The sequence below is a fragment of the Centruroides vittatus genome, unplaced genomic scaffold (assembly GCF_030686945.1).
Source record: "Centruroides vittatus isolate TY-2023 unplaced genomic scaffold, ASM3068694v2 contig_941, whole genome shotgun sequence".
Lineage (NCBI taxonomy): Eukaryota > Metazoa > Arthropoda > Arachnida > Scorpiones > Buthidae > Centruroides > Centruroides vittatus.
In genome coordinates this window covers 979122-1004274 of record NW_027122625.1, presented here as the reverse complement: position 1 = coordinate 1004274, position 25153 = coordinate 979122, and the positions used below count along the sequence as shown (strand labels likewise).

Sequence of the window (25153 nt, the reverse complement as noted above, 5' to 3'; positions counted from 1 at the left end):
TTTCTATGTAAAAGTTTCAAATATTTAGAAATTTCACTTAAAAACTTTTAAAAGCTTAAAAATAAAATTAAAATTTTGTATAATTTTTATTTTACAGATGATTGTATGGTCCAAAAAAAGTCAGGATATGGGAAAGTGTCTTAAAGCAGCGATGTCCAACCCGTGGCCCACTCAATGTTTTTGTGCAGCTCTTTTAAAACAGTAATCATCTTGTACAGATTTTTATTACAATGAAATATCACATGTATAGTTAAATACATTAATATGATGTATAACACCTTATCACCTACACTCAGAAATTAAAACAGTTATTAAATACTTTTTAACAAAGCTTCAAATGTATTATAATATATATGTGTGTGTATATATATACATATGTATTTAATCAGTATGTTTACAACAATAAATGTTTTTAAATTTGTGTTTTGGTATAATGAAATTATTATATTTCCTTAAGTTTTCCCTATATGTGTTATAAATGTCAAACAATACACATTCTTAAGTTACGACAGTCTTCCGTGTTTCCAATAAACGATAAAAACTTTTATTGCTTTCTTTAAATTTTTTGGAAATACAGTCAAACCTGTTTTTATGCGCTCTTTTTATGTGCGATTTTTTTAATGCGAATTTTTAATTTGTGCGGTATAGTTGGCGACTAGTCTCGTGCGATTCGTCATGTCTCTACGTTGACTTATTATAGCTAAATAAACTTATTATAGCATAAATGCACTTATTATAGTAATATTATTGCATGAATATGCGAAAAATGAAATAATTTACTTTTTAAGTCAACAAAACACCACCTGGACAAAAATATGTAAAACAGACTAGACGATGCAGTCAAGTGCTGACATCTGTTGTCAATAAATTCTATTTCGTACGGTTTTGAGTTATTTTCTATGTGAGACATTTTTTAATGCGGTCCCTGTTGACCGCATAAAAAAAAAAATATTTTTTAATTGTGTTGCGAAAACTATTATTTACAGCCATTCGTGAAGTTTCGTGAGATTTTTTTATGCGTTTTTTTTTAATGCGGTCCCTATCCCCCGCATAAAAACAGGTTTGACTGCAAGCCTAATAAAACTTTAATTAGAATTACACATTTACATGTGCATATAGATTTAAAATTTCAAATCATTCCATGTTTAGATTGTTAATGGGTTTAATTAAATTTTACTGTGCAAGTTATTTGATTATAGTTAGCTACCAAGGAGCACTCCATGTAATGGTTATGTTCTGTAGGTCATTTCAAAATTGGATGACCGTTAATTACTGGTTTTCTTTGACCCAGCAGCCATTTTTAATAAAGTTATTCTGTTTAGCTATCTCTGCTAATTAAGTTGTGGAATAAGCTTAAAAAAAATTTTGAAAATTGAGAGAATAAATTTGAATTTTTATGAACAAAAATGACCGAATGTTCTTGAACTACTGCATTTACTCACATATAAGATAACCTCACATATAGAACGCGGTGTGACTTTAAAGATCAAAATAAAGAAAATTAGATTTATTAATACAAATTCTAATTTTATTTCGTTTAATCACAAGTAAAATATCAAACGAACATAAATGCACACATTGTCCCGCAAAAGTTACTGGCATTTTAAACTTTAAGGAATAATCTTGTAAAATCGACAACATAATTCATTCACATAAAGCTGGACAGTCGGGAACCTTTTTTTGCCAATTCTTAACAGTCGAATCCACTTTCCGTTGATTACACTTATGAGTTTCTCTAAATTCTGATTTCTGAATAATCATCTGTTTTCACATGGGAATGGATTAAAACTTATATCGTGCTCCCGTGTGATTTTGGAATTTCAATCTGGAATTCAATTCAAATGCTTTGCTTTCCCTATTGCTATTCATCTTTACTCCTGACAATATACAAGAACGATTGAAATGACCCAGATAATATACTTATATGTTTTTAAATACAAGAGGGTAAGTATCCGGTGAAAAAATGCAAATAGACAGTTCACAAAAATTATTTGCAAAAACACAAAAAGGATCTTTTGCTCGCGCGTAGGATGACCTAGAAATTTGAAGCTGTGATAAATGAATAAAAATCTCATCTTATATGCAAGTAAATATGGTATATGATGGACAGTGGCTTTTGGATTTATGTTTCCTTACAAATATCACAATGAAATTAAATGAACTTAATAAGCAGCTTCAAGGTGAAAACAAATTGATCACAGACTTATCAATTTGTTTTCAGCTTGAAGCTAGCATCAATAGTGACAAAAACATTTTTCTAAATATGCACAAGAAAAATTACTAATTTACTGAGAGAATTTCAAGAAAGATTCTCATATTTAAAAATTTATGAGAATATATTTAATATTTTCTTATATCCATTTGACATTGTTGTGGAACAAACTTCTATCAAATCTATCTGCAAATTTGTTGATCTCCAGTCATCTTCTGAATTGAAATATATGTTTGAAGCCAATAACAAAGTTGAGTTTTATACAAAATATGTCTGTAATGATAAGTTCCCTAACCTAAAAAAAAATGCGATGAGCATTACAGCTGAAATGGGAAATCACCTATCTTTGTGAATCTCTTTTCCTCAAAGTTGAAGATTGTTAAATGTGAAAGTTGCAATAAATTAACCAATAAAAATTTAAAACCAACTATGTTGTACAACATCACAAATACCTGTTATTAAAAAATTAAGTGAAAAAATTGAAAAGCAAGTTTCACATTAAATACATACAGAATACTGTATAATTGTATATGTTTTGTTGTAAATAAATATGTGCGGCCCACAGTGTACTTTTACTTTTGGCCCAGTACACAATTTTGGTTGGACAACACTGTCTTAAAGTGCAGCAAAGATTGTATGAGAAGAAGTCCTAAAAGGTAGGATACACAGCAGGAAAAAAAGTTCAATTTGACTAGCTGCATTTGAGTCAAACTCCTAGTTTATTACTTTGCATAGCAAGCATTTCTTTTCATATCCTGACTTTGGACCATACTGTATATAGATTACTTTAACTTTTCTTTTGTAAATGAAGCAATTTGATCAATCAATATACTCCATCTTTTTACCTAAATACTTTTAAAAGCATTTCAACAATAAAGATAATTTTAAAAAGTTTGAAACAACTAAATTGATGGTACATTGAGATTAATCATCATTTACATAACAGAAATTTGTACAGTGAAAAATGTGAAAATCTGTATCATCAAACTAAATAAATACATAAACATACCTTTATTACAAACAGTTGTTAACACAAAACAAAATATAATTGCTGCAGCACTATAAAAAAGAAGGAATATAAAGAATAAACTAACAGAAGTATTTGCAATCACCGATCTTCCCGACACAAATTCGATCGAATAAAGCATGGTAACTAGTAATGATATAACTGCCATAAATATAAAGTTGACTAGGAACACGCTCCCCCAATATGTGAAATTACTCATTCCCATCAGTTTCATCATCTCCTAAAAAAAAAAAAAAAAATAAAATGGGTATGTTAATTATCATCATTGTAGGTTGAAAAGTCAAACATAAAATGACAGTTTTATAAAAAATTTTCAAATGATAACAAAATTTAATCATTTAATATTTGACAATTTAGGCTACAGATTAAATTTTATTTCTAAAAAATAAAATGCTTAAATTTAATTTAGAGAACGGCAATCGTTATGATATGTTAGTTAAAATTAACACAAACTTGGAGGAATTTTCAATGTTCAAGTATTATAATTTCCAACATTTATAAGTCAGACAAATGCATTGATAGTTTCAGTTCAAAAGAATTTTTTAATTTTAATTTTTCCTGATCCATATTATTTCAAATTTGTTAAGTATCATGAACAGATAACATGTCTTTAATTCTACTTCTTCAATTACTAAATAATTTAGTTCAATTCTAACAAGATAATTTGATAAAAAAAATTTAAAACTAGAGTTTTCATTTAGCCAAATATTTAGGCAGGTAACATGCAATGACAATCTACAGAAAATTGCTAGAATGAAAAAATTTTACATAAGCTATCCACCTTACACATTAAAAAACAAACAAAACATTTACTGTTATGCATTTTTTACAAGATATCTCAAAGTAAAACATTGTTTCTATTCCACTTCATTGTAAATGCAATTATAAAATAAGTAAAATGAAAAAGTACTGAAAAAGGAACATTAAACTTCATATGTAAAAAAGAAAATTTTGTTGTCTGATAATCATTTAATCCCTTCTGACCACTTAATCTGCACAACTGGTAAAATCCGATCTCTGCATCTGTTGGATGGCTTAGGAGGGTAAAAAGTGAGTGGGGGAGTGTCGATACTGGGCATGAGTCTTTCCAGAAAAAAGTGATCGACAGGTTGACAAACAAACCATTTATTGGTTAGCTAAGGTTAACATACAAGATCGTTACAAGTCTACTTGATTAAATGCATGTTAAATGCAAATTATACAAAGGGCAGCTGTTAGCTACATCTAATCCCGTTCTGGGGAGAGAGAGAGTTCACAGAGTGTTAACAAACAATACCTCTAGGCGAGAATGGACGGTATACAACGAAGTATGGTGGACGCCGACGGTATGGAAGAGTCTGCAGCTGTTGAATGTCTTCTCCAACAAGATCCAAGTCCTTTGCATGGAGATTGACTGGCACAAGTGCAGAAATAACTTCCGTGTGTGGACACGTGCTGAGCTTCTGGTAGCTCGCGCTTTTATAGCATTAGTGTGGGAAAGTGATCCGCTATTGACAATTACTTGCAATTCTTGACAACTTTCAAGTGTCAACTGTAGGGTTTCGAATCGCCTAGGGAAGCGATTTCCGCCCTGTTTTACTATAACGAACTTTCATAACGGAAAAACCGTTAGCAACGGCCGTTAGAAACGTCCGTTGAAAAGATCCGTTGTGTTTCAAATCGACGACAGACGGACGATTGGCCAGCGGGAAGTGACCGTTGTGGAAACTTTCAAAATTTGATTGGCGGACGATTCAAACGCCGAACACTATTTAAGCAGTAGTTCCGGCGGGAACGGGGTTCGTATCGGAATCGGCTGAGTTGGTATCGGGAGGATCGGATCGGATTAGGATCGTTGTTACCGAAGTTCTAACTGTCTCTCTCGTAGGACGCTACGGAATTCTGGGGAAAGTAAACTCCAGTGGTTTAGTACGAACTTGTTCCTGACTCGGAGGTGTTATTAATTACAAGTCTGTTTGATCGTAAGGAGTTCTTTCGACGAATTTGTACGGGAATAGTCGGTTGTCGTTGGATTAGTGTTTGTGCATATTTAATTGTGACTCTAATTTGTAGTATTTTGTACATTTATATTGTAAATATAAAATTTGTGTTTCGTCAAACCGACTGAGTGGTTATTTTGAACATTACTTCAACTTTCCCACCTAACTGTCGATAGTTGAAGGAGACTTCAGAGTATCGGAGCAGAGGAGTTTTTCTAAGGGGGTGTTTACAACAATTTCGAACAACGAAAAAAAAAAAAAAGGAAAGTTTCCTTTCATTTAAAAATTTCCCCCAAAATCCATAGTCTCTCTCATATATACATATAAGATATCTTACAGCCAAGAATTGGTTTCTGGTGAGTGATAAGAAAAAAAACACATCTGCAATGACATTCATGGCTTAAGTGATGAGATATTCCAATGAATTAACAATAGTTTGTTCTATTCTCTTTTCATCCAAAGATGATTAAACTAATTAAAAAAATATTAGTGGAGTAGTTAAACTATACTTTAAATTTCCAGAGAAACAGGATTTAAAGCTTGAAAAATTGTTCCAGTTAGAGATGATGATTAACTCATACCTCAAATAATCTGGAATTTTATATTTTGGCCAAGTATTAATAATTAATAGTAATTTGTTTTGAAAATATGCAATTAATTGTTCTTCGACACAAAAACCTTTAAAATGAAGCCTTTTTTTATTCAAATTTTCTAACGTTTTCGGCCATTTTGAAAGGTCTTTGTGTCTAAGTTCAAGTATTAACTAAATGCAGTTAGAGAAAAAGGTATACAATTACACTGCCATCTTACAGTACTAATAATAATTAAATTTACTTGAAAAAATTATTGTAATTATTTACACTAGTACAAGTTGATAGCCTAAGTGCATACTTTCAAAACAAAATTACTTTCTATTAATTATTAGTCAGTCAAAATATAGTCCAAATAACTTTACATTTAATGAATTAATTATTTTGAATATTCAGACTTGGTTATTAACATGTATATACAATAATTATAAACAGAAGAGTGGAGTGGAAACAGAAAAAACATTTTAAAGTTTGAGACAGTACCTTCTAAACTGCATATTAATAAGTGTTTTGCTTTCAAGGGCCTTTTTAGAAGTGAAGTCTTATTTGGTAATTTTCTGCAGGGCATATGCAGTTTGGGTTTTATGCCGGCATATGTTATCCATACAAAACCAAATAAGTTTAAAATTTTTACTTAAAAACAATTTAATATTTTTATCATTATTTTAATGCAAAATTAACTGACAAATAGTATTTTATTTTTTATGCCAATAATTTATTGATATCAAATTTACAATTTAAAATGTAAGAATGATCAACAAGTAAGATCATCTAAGAATTATTTATTTTGACTATAAAAAAAAACCACATTTTAATTGAAATTTTCAAAAAATTCAGTAAATAATTATAATTAAAAATAAAAAAAATAATATAAAAAGTACCTTTGCTCTATTAGCTTTCTCATCTACAATCCTTTTTACCATTAATGGAATAAAAACAATGAATCCATATACTAACATCTGAGGAATAAGGTCACTAATAGTAAAAACTCTTCCTTTTTTTTCATATGGAGGGTATAACATACATCGAGTATACAACTGAAACAAGATTTTAAATTAATTATATTTAACTAAATAAGGATCAATTATTTACATCCACATTCACAACCAAAGACCATGACTTAAATGCTTGTTTAATTTAATTCTATGTACTAAAAGTAAAGTGAATGATAATTGGTTAACTTTTAACTCTCATTCTTAATCCCTGGTTGTGAACATGGCTGTTAATGATTTCTTCTGTTTGTTATTAGCAGTTTAACATTAAGAAATAGGCAATCTAACTATGCATTAATCTTATTACGTAATATTTTTTAGAGCTACCTGATATTTACTATTTAAAAATCACAGGTAAATAAAATATTTTATGTTAATAAATACAATGCATTTTTAGTATATTTTGAAAAATGCTAATGTAAATAATTTTAAAAAGTCTATTCCACAAGGAATACTTTTGAGAAAGTTAAAGTATCACAAAATATAGATTTCATCTTCAAAAATCTCTTAAATAATTTGATTATAAGTTTATGGTTAAATTTCTAGAAAAAGTAATTTCAAATAAATATATATAGTAGTTTGAAATTAATATAATTATTAATGTCATTTAAAATAATAATAAATGATTTTACTTTAAATGATATATATATATATATACACACACACACGAGGGTAATCCAAAAAGTAAAATCTATTTTTTAGGAATATAAAGAAACTATTTTCAATTTTCAATAATGTTTACATCATTTTAAAGCTTCAACATGTATCTATTTTTCTACATTTTTCTCCATTTCGGTCGATGCATTTTTGTAGGCACTGTGGCAGTTTTTCTATGCTGATGACTTACCAGCTCGCTGTCATGTCGTGTTAAAGCAATTTAAATTCATCGCGAATTCACGGAAGTGTATGGCAAATTGTGCATGGATGTCAAATGTCTGCAAGTGGTGTAGGGAGTTTGCAGCTGATCGTACCAAAGTTCACGACGAAGAAAGAAGCAAGAGACTGTCAATTTTTCGACAAGACAGTCAAGAAGGTTGAGCAAACCAAGTGTGAAGATCAGTGGATCACTTTGGATAATCTTTGCATTTTGGTTCCTGGGATTTCCCAAAGCACCATTCATAGGATTTTTAACAGAAAAGTTGCAATATCAGAAGGTATGCGCAAGATGGGTGCCATGACATTGTGGTGAGCTGGCATGACAAGGACATACAAAAACTACCACAGCACCTACAAAAATGCATCAACCGGAATGGCGATTATGTAGAAAACTAGACAAATGTTCAAGCTTTAAAATGATATAAACATTTCTTCGTATTTCCAAAAAAATAGACGACCTTACTTTTGGGATTACCTTCATAATTATAATTTAGACAGTGTATGATTAGATCAAAGAATTAGCATTCCATGCCAGAAAATTCCAAAAGCCATTATATCTTATTAGACAAATCTGAACTTTTTTGCCACTTTATTACATATGCTATACCTGACAAAGTTTACTGTAAAGTACAATAAGATGACCTAATGTATAAGCCAAATCAAAATTTTTAACTCAAAAGTTTAGCTTAGGCTTGTATTTGCTTTGTAAGTTGGCATCTAAACACATGATAGACTAGAACTGAAATGTGGATGCAATACAAGATAATTCCACCAGGGTTGTTCTGTTGGGGAGAGATGTCACATTCAAAAACACAGTTAAGTTTGTTTACAACAACATTCTTTGGGAATGCCTAGAAGATATGTAATAATCAGAGTATGTTATAAGCAAGGTCTTTGAAATTTACATTATACTGTATATGCATTATTCAGCATTTTTACATAAATTTCACCAGCATATAAGAAATAAAATACATATAGTACATAAAGTGAAAACAATGCCAAGTTCTTTAAAATAATAAACTGCATCTCCAAAGTTCACCTTTAACTACAAATTATTCTAACTCTTTCAGACAAACCAAATTCATCAGGAGATATACAAATGAAACAAGCAATTATTTATTGTGGCATCACAATATCGAGATGCAATTTTTAATCGCTTTTAATTTAATGAATTTAAAATATATGCTCTCCACCTCAAATTAGTAGTGGTTTGCCCCTGTACATCATACTTTTCCTTTAACAATAGTCATATACTGGTCATCTATCTAACACCTTTCAGGGAAAAATTTTTTAATTGAAATAACGTGACTTCTGGTTTGCATCAAAAGTTCGTATATAGTTAGTCAGGGCCTCCTGACCGTAAGGTTTCCATATTTGATTTTGTTTTTTCATTTATCTAACTCTGTTCAAGATTACGGAAAGATGGCTTGGATGGACAACAGTGGGAATTTGTAAGTCTACAATTCTTTCAAATTGCAGCCCAATAACTTAGTAGCTGCCCCCATGTCTGTGCAACAACCAGATGTTATAGTTGTTCTTACCCATCTAAATTACCCATCCCCACCAAGAAAACTACACATCTACTTAGCCACATGCACAACATTACTTTTCCAGTATACAATAACTGCATTTCTTAATCAGCAAAAATGACGACTAACAACTAAAAAAAAACTCAAATCACAAACCATCTAAAAAGTCTCACCTTAAACCCTAAGAACTACAAATTTATTAACAAGATTTGTGCTGAATGTATGGAAATGTTCTTAAATGTTTTACAGTTTCTGCCAATAATTACATTCTCTTTAAAAGTTCTTTGTATATCCACATTTTAATCAGTAATCTCCAAGTAAACTGTTTTCCTTATTTCTTCCAACATTCTTGCCTCTTCCCACCATACCTTGGTTTCATTATTAAGGGTTTCTTGATATAGCATGAGCCTTTTCTTGTCCTAATTACTCTTCTATGTATAGCTTGTAGTGATCTCTTTGTAGTCCCATACACACTTTATTTGCCCCCATCCAATTGCTTAGCAGATCATCATATACTACTCTTTCTTGTCATCTTTATTTGATTTGGGCAAAAGTAATAAAAAGTACACTCAAAATATAATCTTATCTTGTCTTTCTCCAGTTTCCTGCAGAAAGTTTTCTTCAACTTTCTACATAATGCATGCAAACTATTTTCCTCTTTTTTTCTGCATATCTTATCTTCATTCCACTTCCTTATGATTCATTAAACATCCTCCTAGTTACAAAACAGATAGCTTGCAACCATGATTATAAGTGTTCTTCCTAAAAACCAAAGTTCTAAACATATCTTTTTTTCTATCCATAAGCCAAGAAATGCATTTCAACTTCTCAAAGACTAAGAATGATAAAGACCTAAACTTTGATCAGAAAACGCATTGACACTTCACAATCTTACTTGTCATTCCGTATTACCAACAAATCATTGATATATCTTGCTATAAACTTGATTTTACTCTGAAATTTCCTCAGCACTTTTTTCTGCATCTCCAATTAGTGCACACCATTTTTCTGTTTGAATATTTTCTCTCTTTAAGTTGAAAGTATGATTCATTGATAAATCAAATCACATGGATTAAGTCAGGCAGATCCTTAAATTTTCTCTCAACAAACTCCCTTCTATTCATTAATACTGTAGTTCACTTAAGTTCTCAGAAAGGCAGGTTTTCGCCTCACCAATGGATAGAGCATCTCAAAATCAGTCAGTTTCCTTCATTAGCTTTAACTTCTAACTGTTAATCTGTATACTAACTTCTTAATATTCTTCACTTTCTCACATAATTCCATATCTCCTTCCTAAGGAGATTCACTAGCTCCCTTTCCACTCCAAAAGTGGAAGAATCTTTCTTTTCTACTATTAATCTTATCATCTGCTAGTTCTTATGAGTTTTTACATACACAAATGATCTTGGTACCAAACAATTCTTGTTACCTGTTTGTGTAAGTCATACTCCTCTTCCTTGTCTTTGATTATGGCACAGTCATAGAATATTTTGTGCTGTTTATCATCTGAGGGACATATTTGTAGTATGGCTCCTAGGTTATAGGAATCTGTGTGTGCGCAAGCTTTTGATATATTTGCAATTTGGTATCTATGTACGTGGTCAGTTTGAGTTATAAGCTTGAGGTAATGTGTTGCATAGTCTCAGGCATGATGTGGCGTTTCCTACAAGTATCATCTGCAAGTGTTATCTCAAGATATGCTTTCTATCATTTGTATTTATAACCTGGTCTTGTATGGCAATTACAAACTATTGTCTCCCAATGAGGCATCCATGAATCAGCCTGCAGTTTGATTCAGTTCTATCAACTTCATACTGGCTGAGAGGGCTCCTACCATAGAGCTCATTTTGAGTCCAGGACTGTCTAATGGGTGTCAGTGTATTTTGTGTACCATGTTAAATCCAGATCAGTGCTATGTAAGTTTAATGGTATTAATGGATACTATTTTTGGTCTGCAAGAGTTACAGCATTTGTGTAATTGCAATGATTCTTGTTTTCTATACAAAACATGTGTGTCTATTATTATTATTATTGAGCCAAGTTTCAAAGACTCATGATTTAAACTTCAAACTTAATTAGTAAATCATCTTTTCTCCTTATTTGAAAAAGGAACAGAATTCTGGAATTTAGAAAAAAACAATTTCTCAATATTTGAATAATTCTGGAGAGAGACCTGAATCTGCAAATCTTTAAATATACTGAATAATATTTAATGTATACACACTTAATTATACCTGAAGTTCAATAAGAAGCTATTCCTGGAAAAAAAAAAAAAATGGTTGGAGTAAAAGACTAGTATATAAGAATGAAAAACTATATTATACTTACAATTAAAATCTATTAAGAAATTAAGGATGAAACAAATTAAGTTTTAAAGGAAAGAATTTGTCAACAAACAGGGTTTATATCAGAAGTTATATAAATATAGTCAAGAAACAACCATAAGAGGCTTAAAAAACTTTTAACTAATAATTATAATAAGAACAAAATCTAAAAAAGATTAAAAAACATTAATATCTTACATTAATATCCTTAGAAATATTTTGAAATGAATCGATATAAGCCAAATCAATTGAAGCTTGAATACCAAGAAAGTTTGATTTAAGGTATGTTGACAATGCATAACCACCATAATAATCTAAGAGAATAAAAAAATATCTTAATTTTAAAATTCATTAAATAATTCTAAATTAAATATCTTAAAAATGTTATGTAAATTTTATGTTTAAGTGTTTTTATTTTTATATATGCTAAATAGTATATGTATAAAAACATTTTTATATTAATAAGAGAAAAAAAAATTCAAAAAACTTATATATAAACTAAAAATTAATATATCTGTTGATGCAATTAAAAAAAAACTTTCATTAAGTCAATATAAAAAAAATATATATATGGTTATTAGTTATTTTTATATATATATATATATATATATATTTTGCTTTTATCTACAGTACTAATTAATGCAGGTACTGGTAGCCTTATCAGTTTGGCATCTGGAAAACAAAACTAACATGTTAAACTGTCACTCAAAAGGAGAGGCCATATGTTTGCGTCTCCAATTCGAACAAAACTTGGTGAAAATATAGCTTTAAATACAAGCAGTTCCTCCTCCAAATAATAATAATAGGACTCACTTTTCAAACACGTCAAAAAAATGAACCTGTGAAAATTTAGTGTTTAGCTTTTAAGGTCTTTAGAAGTTTCATATCCAAGAGTGGCAATAGCCAGTGAATAAGATGTTGGATAATGTAATTTTGAGCTTTCAAATTTTTAGTTTAATTCTTTTTATGTATAACATTATTATTTTATTATTTCACCACGTTATTATTACTATTATTATTTCTCACATTTAAAGCTTATAAAACAATAGATTAAAAATTGTGACATTGTTTCCTGTTTATGGAAAACAGGAAAAAATGATTCTCAGGAAATTCTCTGTAGATTTAACTCTTACGTTGTTAAATAAAATTTTATTTAACATTTATTTTCAGACGTGGTGGTATTGTGACATTTGAAATGTAACAAACATGAGCACATGAGAAAATTGTCCATAATATTAACAATTAAAAAAATAAAATGCTACAACTATGTTAACATATATTTTCATATTAATTTTCTTTTTATCCATGTGCGGTAACATCCAAAGCTTATTCACTTATGTGAAGATAAATGTGAAGAAATAAAAGTTTTATTTAAAGACATAAAAGTTAAATCTACAAAGGCTTGTTTTTTGTTAAACAGGGAAATGAACAAACAATTCTTAATCTTGTTTTATAAGTTTTAAACGTGAGGAATAATAATAGTAATAATAATGCTAATGATGCAATGAAAAATAAAGTTACACATAAAACCTAAACTACACTGAAGCTAAAATAACTCTGAAGGTTCAAACCTACATTGTCTAGCTCCCGCACCTGGCATCTTTTTCACTCAGTTATTGCTGCTCTGAGATGTGAAACTTCCAAAGACTTACAAACTAAACACTCAATACTCAAAGGCCCAATTTTTGGAAATGCTTGAGAAGTGGGTCGTACTATTTGGACAAGGAGATGCTTTTGTTTAATGCTACTTGCTCACCAAGTTTTGTTCAAATTAGAGACACGAATGTCTGGCCCTCCCCTTGTTAGTAATAAAAATAATTTTTGAATAATAATTTTTAATGAATAATTCTGAACAACACATTTGGTCACAATGTTTAAACAGTATTTCACAGGTTCTGTCATGTCAAAATTTTTGTTTTAGTCTACTAAAAAAAGATCAAAATGATAAAAAGTCATCCCAAAAATTTCCGTCAATCAATAAAAAAAACCCATAGCGCAGGGGTCCCCAACCTTTTTGTACCTAAGAGCACATTCTAGAATACCGGCCGGACGGCGGGCACCATTTATTTTTTCGACGTGAATTTATACTTGGACATACTTAATAATACATACACATAATGTACAGAAAACATTTAATTCCAAAAATGTAATAAAACATACACAAGACTATTAACAATAATTTTTACAAAACAAGTAATTACTAAACAATGCATACAAAATCTACAGATTTATAAAAAATATAAATCTGAAAGTAAATGTGATTTTTGGCATTGCATTTCATTGGCCATTGCTTCGTAATTAGGAGAGTATGATGATATTCCTGCTCGTAAGCAATCGTCAAAGTGTTCATCTGTAAGTCGTGATCTGTACTTTGATTTTATGGTATTCAGAACGGACCGGTTTATTTCATTTCAGGTATGGGAAATTTGGTTGGTGAAGATTTGGCAGAGGGGAAAAAGAGATCGTCACATTTCGCTTTGTGCTTTTATTTGTGTTGGACACCATTTCTACTTTTGAGTGGTTAATCATTAAATACGAGAAAACTTTTACATAGCATTTTATTGAAAACCGAAATATTTTTATTTTTATCGTGGTCGCACAGCGGCGGGCACACGTGAAACAATCGGCGGGCGCTATGGTGCCCGCGGGCATAGGGTTGGGGACCACTGCCATAGCGCATGCCACCCAGCATTTCCAATCTGGAAACACTGGGTGGCATTGCACAAAACTGCCTTCGGTTCTCGACATCACTTCCTACTTTTCTGCCTGAAATTTCCACATGACATCATTAAATTGCTAGGTGTATGTGGTACACAGGACTCCCATTGCAGAAAACTCAACATTGCTGTTTTTTTTTAAGTGTAATTTGTGATTCAATTTCATGCTGAATGTTGAAACAAGCAGACTGGGATTCTTATCACCACTTGCTATCACCAGTATTCTATTTTTATCACCACTTTAGTAAAAATATAGCCAAGTGGCAATTTTGGCACTATGCAGCATGACCCGATAACTGTATATATAAAATTATAATTTTATCATAACATAGTTACGTCAACAAAACTTTGTAAAAAATTATCTTTCTTAACTTTAAATTTCATATGAATATGCACAAGAAATCCTGGCATTTAGCTTAACCAGAATCTAATGTCAACTACAGAAAACAAGTCAAGAGTTTTGAATAAAATACATGATTTTCTATTTGACTACAGCAAACAGCTTCTTGCATTTAAATTATTAGTTAATCTAAGACTGAGGCTATAAGTGTAATATATTAACAAATGTACATTCATATCTTAAATCATATATTCTAATATTAAAAAAGAAGGTTTGTTATTAATAAAATTGAATACTGTTGTAATGAAACTATTGAAATTTCATCCAGGAAAAGACTAATGACTGCTTTTGTTGAATAAACTACCACCACAACCTTGCCTAAAACATGCTCTTCATCTATCTAGCCAGCAAGATTGTAGTATTTGAATTGGAGGATTACTGAATGGCATTATGAACAATAATTACTTAATAAAAAAAATACATGTTTTAAATAACTAATAAATCTAAATATCACAGCATTTCAAAGATAAAATATCTGAAGGGACTATCCTGTCATTGTATATCTTGAATTTAATTTAATAATATAGCTAATATTTAATATAAGCTTTGTGATTAAGCATTTTAATAATAATGAAAAATTCTAAAAATGAATTTTATTTGAATTGTAAACTGAAGCTGAACATTGAACACTAAAGATAGCCTTAGAAAGGCTGAAAATGTTTGTGTTTAAAACTGAAGTTAAAAAATACTAACTAATTATACAATTAATAGTATATAAAAAGATTATAAGTAATTGAATAGCATACATATTCTTCAATGCAAACTAAAAACTTATCAGCAACACTAGCAAGCATGTAGTATCACTTTTATCCAAAATTATGTCCTGTACTATTAGGTACTGTAAATTCAGAGGCATTTTTAGCATTTTGCTACCTGTAAACAGATTTTTAAAAAAAGGTGGCAAAATTTGATGACCACGGTATTTTCCTTCCATCACTCAATTATTTTAAATGCATTCATACTATCACTTTATTGAAATTTGTACATTAAGTATGTAGCAATACTATCAAAGTTTTTCATTGTTTATTATTACAGTAAACTAAACTAATGTATGGTGCCACTGCTATTATGTTTTGATATAAATATTTATTATTGTAATATATAATTTTGATTATGATATAAATGAACATAATTTAATATGTTTTTTAAACGTACGTCTAAATCATTTTGTGATCATGTTATTATAATATCATCTACTCTGTTTCCCCGAAAATAAGACAGTGTCTTATATTAATTTTTGCTCCCAAAGATGCGCTAGGTCTTATTTTCAGGGGATGTCTTATTTTTTTGTATGGTATGGCAGCTTCCGGCCACTAGGAGAGCTCATACAGCACAGCAGGGACAGCATACAGTATGGCAGCAAGCTACTGGCCTCTTGATGCTTTGCCTGCACATTTACAAGTGACAGCCGTGGAAGGGAATATCAGGGTTGGTGGTAGGTGACGGTCTTCATGTACAGCATGCAGCTGCTCTGCAACGGACGGTGAAGGTAGGGGATAACAGCGGCAGGCTAAAAAGAATCACAGCTGCATGCTCCGGTGTTCTGTTCAGTGGGCATGCTTCCAAACGAAAACATTGCTAGGTCTTACTTTCTGGGGAGGCCTTATATTTAGCAATTTAGCAAAACCTCTACTAGGTCTTATTTTCAGAGAAATATGGTAATAACAATTGCCATCCTCAAAATTTGTCACCATTCAAACATGTCTACTTTGTCTATGCATAAAAAACACCTCTGTGTACATCACTGGAAAAAGAAAAATTAAATAAAATGATTCAAACAGTTTTAAAATCCATTATACCTATCAAATGATACAAAAATCAATACAGACAGATTTATAGTGTTCAGTAATAAACCAATACTGGGCATAAAAACAGAACAATTTTTATAAATAGTGTCTTCTATGTATTTGAAGACAGTGATAAAACACGCTGAACTATGTAGCATGGTAAAGAACTTGACATGGAATCATTTCATGTTCTATTTTTGATTTTAAGCTCAAATTTTTTCTGAGTTTTAGACTTAAAAGATCATTTTACATTTTATATATAATGCTACAACAAAAAAAAATTACTGTACATTACAGGATAACCATGATTTATGTGACTTGAGCATCAAGTAAATTCAAGGAGTAATGCAAATTAAGTAATTTGTAACTATTATTTTGATTTTATTTGAATCTTTTGATTTAGTGTGATAATATTCTATATAAATACAGCATTGCACTATTTCTATTATTATTTTCAGTTTAAATCATTCATACTTATTTACATTAACAAACATTTCAAATAATATAAATGACAGTTTTTTTTACAAACCTTTATGTAGTCGAGGTCCTGATTGAGAGCTGATGTAGTAAGTTTTATCTGTTTCAAATGTAAATTTATTTGGTAACCTCAATTTATATTTAAAAAGAAGTGATTCTTTATCATATTCTTCAAACACTGCTGCTCCTAATATTCTTTCAGTAACTTTTGCATAGGCTTCCATATCTTCTTCAGAATTAAATCCCTTTAACTCTGAAAAAAAATTATTTAACAAATAATTTGTTTGTATTAACTAATTATTCTGTTAGAATTTTATTCCACATATTGAAATAAAACATTGAAGTATTTATAAACTAACTATCTTTTCTCCCTCTGTAAACATAGTTTACAGAGGGAGAAAAGATGATTTGGTCAATATAATTAAATATGGCAACAAAATTTCTGAATATGACACTAGGCTATCTATAAACCAAAAAGTTATTGCCTTCAAAGCATGCTATGCCTAATTGCTTATGCAATACAAAGTCGAGACAATGGATGCTAACTTAATTAAGAAGCTTTACAGAGATACTTTTGGAAGAGACTTATCAAACTTACGTCTTCTAACAAACTATAGAATCTTTTGGCTAACAGAATATATTTTGATCTCTTTTTCAGAATCAGAAACTTCCTTTATTGATATTTGGCACACTTCAAAATGTTTAGTAGAATTTAGAACAACATTTAATGTATTTGAACCTGAACAAAAATAAATATTAGATTCCATATGTGATGTGCACATGCAATGCATGTCTATTTTGTTTAATATCTCAGGATATTGTGCATATCAGCTATCTTGACACACATGCATATTTGTCAAGATAAACTATTGAACAAGCTGTCTCTAATTATTGAAGTTTTACTTCAAATCCGATTGAAAAAATATAATTTATTTTTTTTTGAATTTGTAATATTGACATCTAAGGTTTATAAAAAAATTAACAATGTGTCAAACAACAGACAAAAACTGTATACTAAACAATGCCATGTATTGATGTCATGATCAATACATGACATGATATGAATGTCATGATGGTCACTGTTGGGGATCGACATTCTAGCCGTACATCCTCCATGCATTTGATTTCCTCAACAATTAAAATCAAATATTGCAATTTTTACAAAAGCAGTATTTATAAGCTGTTATTTATTGTTTCCCATTGGGAAAAGATTGCATGTAAATATTTCAATGAATAAATTGGTTTCTTTCTACATTTGTTCACATTTCTTTTCCACAATAGAAAAATGACAAAACTTTCTCAGTTACCTGATATTAATCTTTAGAAATATGCTTGTTCCAGTGTCTTGAAGCTGGGAAAAAGTTTTTTGGTACATATTGTATTGAGTAAAAACAACACTATTGAGGCACAACAATGTCATTATGGCAACTGTGCAGAAGAAAGGGCAGGGTATGATTTGGTTCTTCACTGCTAAATGTTATTACGGCCCAAGATTTTTGATGTTAGTATGATAGTCTAATCTGAAGGCATTTTACTATTTGTCAGTGGTTGCAACATTTTAAAGCAACGGAGTTTAAAAAGGGAAGCTGTCTGGGAGACTGTGTGTATCAGAAGATAATATGGAACAACTCTGAGTTCCTGTGCTTGAAGTCCACAAAAATGACTATTGTGATGCAGTTTGAAATTACAGATTCCCATGATCACTATAAACATAGTAGTACACAAAAGGTCATGATCTATTTCAGCAATCATGTTCATACGGCTTTAGACAATAGATTTCTTCACAGGTGGATTGGAGAGTAGTCTGTTCTGTGACCAACTCAGAATCAAGACAACACTTCACCTTTTTTATGTGAAAACACAAAAAACATGGATGGTAGAATATCTACAGCAGAGAACAATAAAATTGCATGTATCTAAAAGCCTTTTACCAGTGCGCGTATCATTGCATTAAACAAAAGTAATTACAAACATTTTCGAACCTTAATAGTTCTTCTTCAGGTAATGATCCCCTAACGAAATGCACTTCAATTCAAAGTTGAAGAAATACGATCTGGAATGTTGTCCCAACCCGACGATGTCAATATGAACCTGCACGCTAATCATGTTGTGCTCTATCTTATAGTTTTATCTAGTAGGGCCTGCCATGCCGTCGATAGAGCTATTTCGTCTGTGTAGTTAATGAGAGTAATTGCATTAAGCGCGTTAATAGTCTCATTACTAGCGTTAAGGCATATGTAGGTCACCTCTAGCCATCTGAGGTGGTTAGTGTGGTGGGTGGTGTGAATGACCTTTGCCTGAGCAAAAATGGGTTCAATGTTGGGGTCCGAAGAGTAAACGGCCAGAGCTGTTGGTTCTTTCATGGTTAATATCTGCTTTATGCTCTTTGATACGGGTTTCAAAGGGGCATTTGGTAGATCCTATGTATATCATGCTTCAGTTACACCTGCGATTCATGACGGGGATGGTGTACATGCTGGGAAGTTTATTTCGATCTGGGGTATCTTTTCCATTTCTTAACAATTCAAAAATTGTAGTGAGTCTTCCCGGCATGTACACCATCCCCATCATGGATCACAGGTGTAACAGAAGCATGATATACATAGGATCTACCAAACGCTCCCTTGAAACCCGTATCAAAGAGCATAAAGCAGATATTAACCATGAAAGAACCAACAGCTCTGGCCGTTTACTCTTCGGACCCCAACATTGAACCCATTTTTGCTCAGGCAAAAGGTCATTCACACCACCCACCACACTAACCACCTCAGATGGCTAGAGGTGACCTACATATGCCTTAACACTATTAATGAAAGTAATTGCATTAACTACAAGGACGAAATAGCTCTATTGATAGCAAGGCATGCCCTACTAGATAAAACTAAGATAGAGCACAATATGCTTAGCGTGCAGGTCCGTATTGACGTCATTGGGTTGGGACAACGTTCCGGATTGTATTTCTTCACAACTTTGAATTGAAACGCATTCCATTAGGGGATCGGTACCTGAAGAACCGTTAAGGTTTGAAAACGTTTGTAATTACTTTGTTTAGTGTGATGATACGTGCACTGGTAAAAGGCTTTTAGATACGTGCAATTTTACAAAGAATATGGTGAATGCAGAAATCTTTGATCAATAAAATATCACAGAATATTTATAGATTTCTTGATAAGAGTAGTAATAATAATATAGATTGCCTAAAAAAGGCTGGAGTCGTATACAGATTGGATTGCCAGAATCCGTATAGGTACATAGGTGAAACAGGGCTTGTGTTAAAAGTTAAAGAACATGAAGCGGCCATTGGATTGAAGTGCAATAACTCCCTGTGGTATGACCATACAAATAGCAATAATTGTAAAATCAACCATAATAATATAAACATTTTGCATTTTGAAAAAGATATTTATAAAAGAAAATTTAAAGGACATTTAGAAATAAGAAAACACAAAAATAATTTAATAAATAACTCTGAAGGTATGCAAATTGTTACTGTTGGTATGAATTGATAGACTACGCCAATTAAAGATTGTGATTATGTTTCAAAACGGTATAATTAATTGTAAAAAATTTGGCCTTGTAATCCTGATACATTATTATTAAAATAACTGCAAGTGTATCAAACCTCTACATATGTATGTTAATTTTATTATATTAAACATTTTTACAGCTCTTTGAGCATCTGTCATACACCTATGATAGGAAAAAATTTTTAATTGTTTGTGAGTATAATGTAAGTTATTGTTTGCTGGTTGTTTTATTTAATTTGGCTGAAGCTTAATATGGTGTTTACAATTTGTTTTGGATACAGGTTAGGGACGAGGAAGGTTTGTTCTCCCACCCCCTATTTCAAGCATAATTTTGTAATTTACATAATGGTGAAATTTAAGTGTTTTTATTTTTGCTGTTATTTCTATGGTATATCATTGTCATGTTCTAATTTAGATTTTCTTTTTTTTTTTGTTTTATTCGAACTAGCACAGAAGAGGGGTTTGAGTACATTATACCGACCCGAAAGGCATATGTAGTTCAATTGTAAATAATAAACAATTTGCTAACCAGAAATTACTGCGAGATGTTTACCAAAGCGTTTTTTTGGAACACATGGATTTACATTGGAATCTACCATACAGCAAGCCGATTACATATTCAGAAATCTGTAGTCTTGACCATCTACAAGAGAATAACTGATGCCACTGTAATTATTGCTCCTGACATATTGACACAAATGTGGGGAATCAATAAAATATTGTTTGGATGTTTGCAGAACAGAATACATATCAAAATGTAACTAAATGTCAAAACCTTTCATTACAAGATGAAATGAAAGAATGGATCTTTCAGTGAAATTTCTAATTTATCATTTATGAAATTGTGCATGAAATCCTAATGTTTTGTGAAGACTATGTAGTTTATTCTCATCTTTTCACAGATTAAAGTTTAGTTTCAACATTCTTTGCCACAAATATCTTAATTATGATTGCATAATGGCATGAGACAGAAAACCAGAAAATAAAATTAAGTAGCCAAAGTCCCACAGGAGCCATATATTGGGTCTTAAGGGCTAAAACTTGCTCATGGCTGGGTCTAGATCAGTGATTTTCAACCGGTATACCATGAAAATTTTTGAAAGTTATCAAAAATTATTTTCGAAAGAAGCCCAAAGAACAATAAGGGTACACGTCAAAGTTAAAACCTTTTCAAATGGATTATTTATTATAATAATGAAAAATTTGTATAAACATATACATAATGTAGTAAAAATTTATTTATACAAGCAAAATTATGTTCATAACACTGGGTTATTTCATTTAAAATATTTAATATTTAAGTTAGAAATAGCAAGACATTGGGCAGGTTTCTAAAGGTAATTAATTATCATGCCAATGTTAATTGCTTTTCTTAGATCAGATGATATATCATTAAGTGTTCAATTATAATAATAAATCTTATTTTTCGATTTAAAAATTTTAATTATCATCTATTTATTAGAAATTATTTATTGACACAAAGCAATTTATTATAATTTATGAAAAATACAAGTCTCTTTTCATTATCATAATTTAAGTGTGCCGAGAGATTAACAAGATTTAAAATAGTGTTTTTCAATCTCAAAATACTAAAATATTTAAAATTAAAATCTAGACCAGTGTTTTTCCAGCCTTTTTAATCTCTTGGCACACTTGAACCAAAATAACAACATTTTAAAATTTCAGTTATTAAATATAACTTAAATTTATTTTTTTAAGTTTTTTGATATGAAAATTTTTCAAGTTACGAACATAACGATAAAATAATGTACAACATTAAAAACATTTCAACTAATTTTTTCACATTAATTATTATTTAATAAGTTTATTAAAATAACGAAGTTAAATACGAACTGTAGCATACCCTTTCATCATATAAGTAAAAAAAAAAAAAATTACAAAATTAAAATTTAATTAAACTTATACTCCGACTCCGAAACTGACTGGAATACTTACTTATTTTATAAAAGAATCCATTTCTTAAAGCGTACTGCAGCAGTTCACTGACATTAGGCTCATTTGGTGTATACAGAAATTCCCCATTTGGTAAAAACAGATATCTTTTCAAGTTATATCCATTATAAACGGTGACATCCTTGTGATCACTATCGGGATTTTGTGGTGCAAATGAGATTTTTGATGCTATGTAAACTAACGTAAAAGAACAAAGTAAAGGTAATATAAGTTCAATAATAGTCCAGATAAAATGCCTGCGATGGATAATCCAACTTTTCCACAGTAAAGCTTGAAGCGATCGAAAACACCCCATATTTCTCGCACATCCGACACTAACTACGAACCTACTAACCAGCTACCGACTCCAAGGATGACTACATTCAGCTGCTATACACAGCATATATATATACAGCATGGGGTTTTTTTTACACGTGTTTACGTCCCCTAGCGCCCTCAAGTGGATGTTACTGGAAACATTTGCTGATTAAAAAAAAGAAAAAAATGAAATGTAATTCAATTAATAAGCATTATTCTAAACACCATACTTTAAATAATTGCACAATTAATTAAACTTGATAATAAATTTATTACGAAAGATTAATATAACGTAGTAAGTTAGTTGCGTGATTTAATTTACAAACTTCCAAGTAATTCGAGTTCGTAAATTACTATTTTATATTGATAACACGCTGCGTCATTATCGATAGGAAATAATATTAATCATGCCAATATTTCATAAGATTAAAATTGATTTATAAGTTCGTGAATCATTTATAAAGTCATTGGCCTTACTACAAAGATGGCAAATATGTCGACCCCGTCCCTCACCACCCTGTCGCCTCCATTGTGGGCCTGGACGAACCCATAATGGGCTTGCTAAAAGAGGCCCTCTTAGTGCCTACAGGGCGGAAAGAGTTAATGTTCTGTATTTTCTTGTCTATTGATCTTACGTATTGGTCTTACATAGAGCAAAAATTTATAGTATAGTTTTACGAAAAATTAGTTTCTTCTTTTGATTCGGTGTCATTGGACTTATTTTGAGGGTGTATAAGAAGGAAGTTTACATTTCTGAGATAGAAAACAAGAGACAACTTGTACAAAGAATAAATGCCGCTGCAAGCATAAGTACAGTACAGTACGATAACACTTTACATTCAGTTCGTCGTCGTGCTGAGATGTGCTTGCGTGAAAGAGGAAGGCATTTTGAACATCTGCTTCGTTAATTAATTATTAAACATTGTCAAGCAGCTCGTTTTAACAGAAAAATTTGATTTATTAACACGGTGCGTGTAGGCTTAAATGCTGCTTATTGCTCAATTGTTAGTAATTAATTAATATGATCACATAACCTTTAAAGTTTAAATTATAGAGGATATAGAAAACTTTTCCTACATTATTTACTCTAAACAAACTCCTCTGTCGCCTGCTGTTAAAGTCTATTGAAGTCTATTGAATAACCGATGTGTCATGTAATTGATTAATCTTGAATACTTTTACAATAAACGAAAAGATATATCGTACTAAAAATATAGAGGGCATGTTTCAGCAAGCCCATTAGAGTTCGGCCAGGCCCATACTGGGGCGGCTGGGTGGCGAAGGAGGGGCCAGACGTACCCGAAATATACTTTAGGGTATTTCCGATCCGTCCGGATTCGATGGCGTCCGGATCCCAGAGCCGTAAGTTTGGCCGTCTTAATAAGACTATAAGAATGGGTATTGTTGCTTTACACTGTACAATTATTAAAATAAGATTTTGTTGTTGCAGTAAGCTATAGCATCTCCTCAACCAAATAATGATACGCATAAAAACATGAAGCCTTTAGCAACAGACTCGTAACACGAGGCCTTAAGTTGCAGCTTGTTTAACTTACTGTACAGTACTAGCAAATCCGATCGAAATGCAGCAATATCCGGGTTAAAATTACCTTATTTATTAACAGATAAATAAACTTTAAATTGTAGTTCATTAGCCTACTCATAATTGCGTATTTTTTGTCTAAAATTTCATTATTTAAAGTAGACACAAACGGTGGAGACTCTAGGATTTGTGAGGGTCTAAGCAAAATTTGTTTTTGAGGTCCATTAAAAAAATGATAGAGGGAGAGGGTAGATTTATTCAGGTTTGCTAAAATATAATATATACTACTAAAATTTGAGAGAACCTGCAAGCGCATGGACTTGGACGTTGCCTTTCCTGGGTATAGAGTAACTAAAAATATGACAACAGCTCGGTGGCGTAGCGAACATAACTGGCGCCCGGAGCATGACACTTTATTGGCGCCCCCCTCCTTCCTCCAGAAACACATATAGTTTGGCTTGAACACCATTTGGGTGCCTCTCTGCGAGTGGCGCCCGGTGCATGATTGACCCCCTTGCACCCCCCTCGCTACGCCACTGCAACAGCTATAATATTCATTTATTTTATGGCTGTTGTAAAGGGCATCATAAATTATGTAAAAAACCTCAAACTAAGATTTAATGTGGGATCAGCGCTTCCACAAGGTGGTTGCAATTGGGGCTAACTTGGCCTTGAAAACAAGGATCATTCCTTGTTTCCAAGGCTACGTTTTGGTCAAAATATAATTAAGTTACATGGATCAAGGAGTAAAACCCTGGGATGATTTTTAATTCTTTTAAGAAAATGAGCAATGCATGAATATTTCATTATTTAAATACCACTTAAAGTAACAATTAAAAAAAATTCGTAATTGCAGGACCGTCGAGAGGCGGAAGAGCTGACGATATTTCTCCAGGCCCCAA

The 25153-nt window shown here is 31.2% G+C and overlaps 1 protein-coding gene across 1 annotated transcript in view; it reads right to left on the bottom strand.

Annotated features, from left to right (window-relative positions):
* Positions 1-22775, bottom strand: part of LOC136984955 (phospholipid-transporting ATPase ABCA3-like) — a 59650-nt gene extending 36875 nt beyond the window's left edge. The window contains 5 exon segments of the mRNA XM_067282102.1: positions 3222-3459; positions 6690-6845; positions 11728-11843; positions 16963-17163; positions 22394-22775. Of these exon segments, the coding sequence (XP_067138203.1) occupies positions 3222-3459; positions 6690-6845; positions 11728-11843; positions 16963-17163; positions 22394-22706 (1024 nt within the window). The 5' untranslated portion in view covers positions 22707-22775.
* Between the last annotated feature and the right edge of the window lie 2378 nt (positions 22776-25153).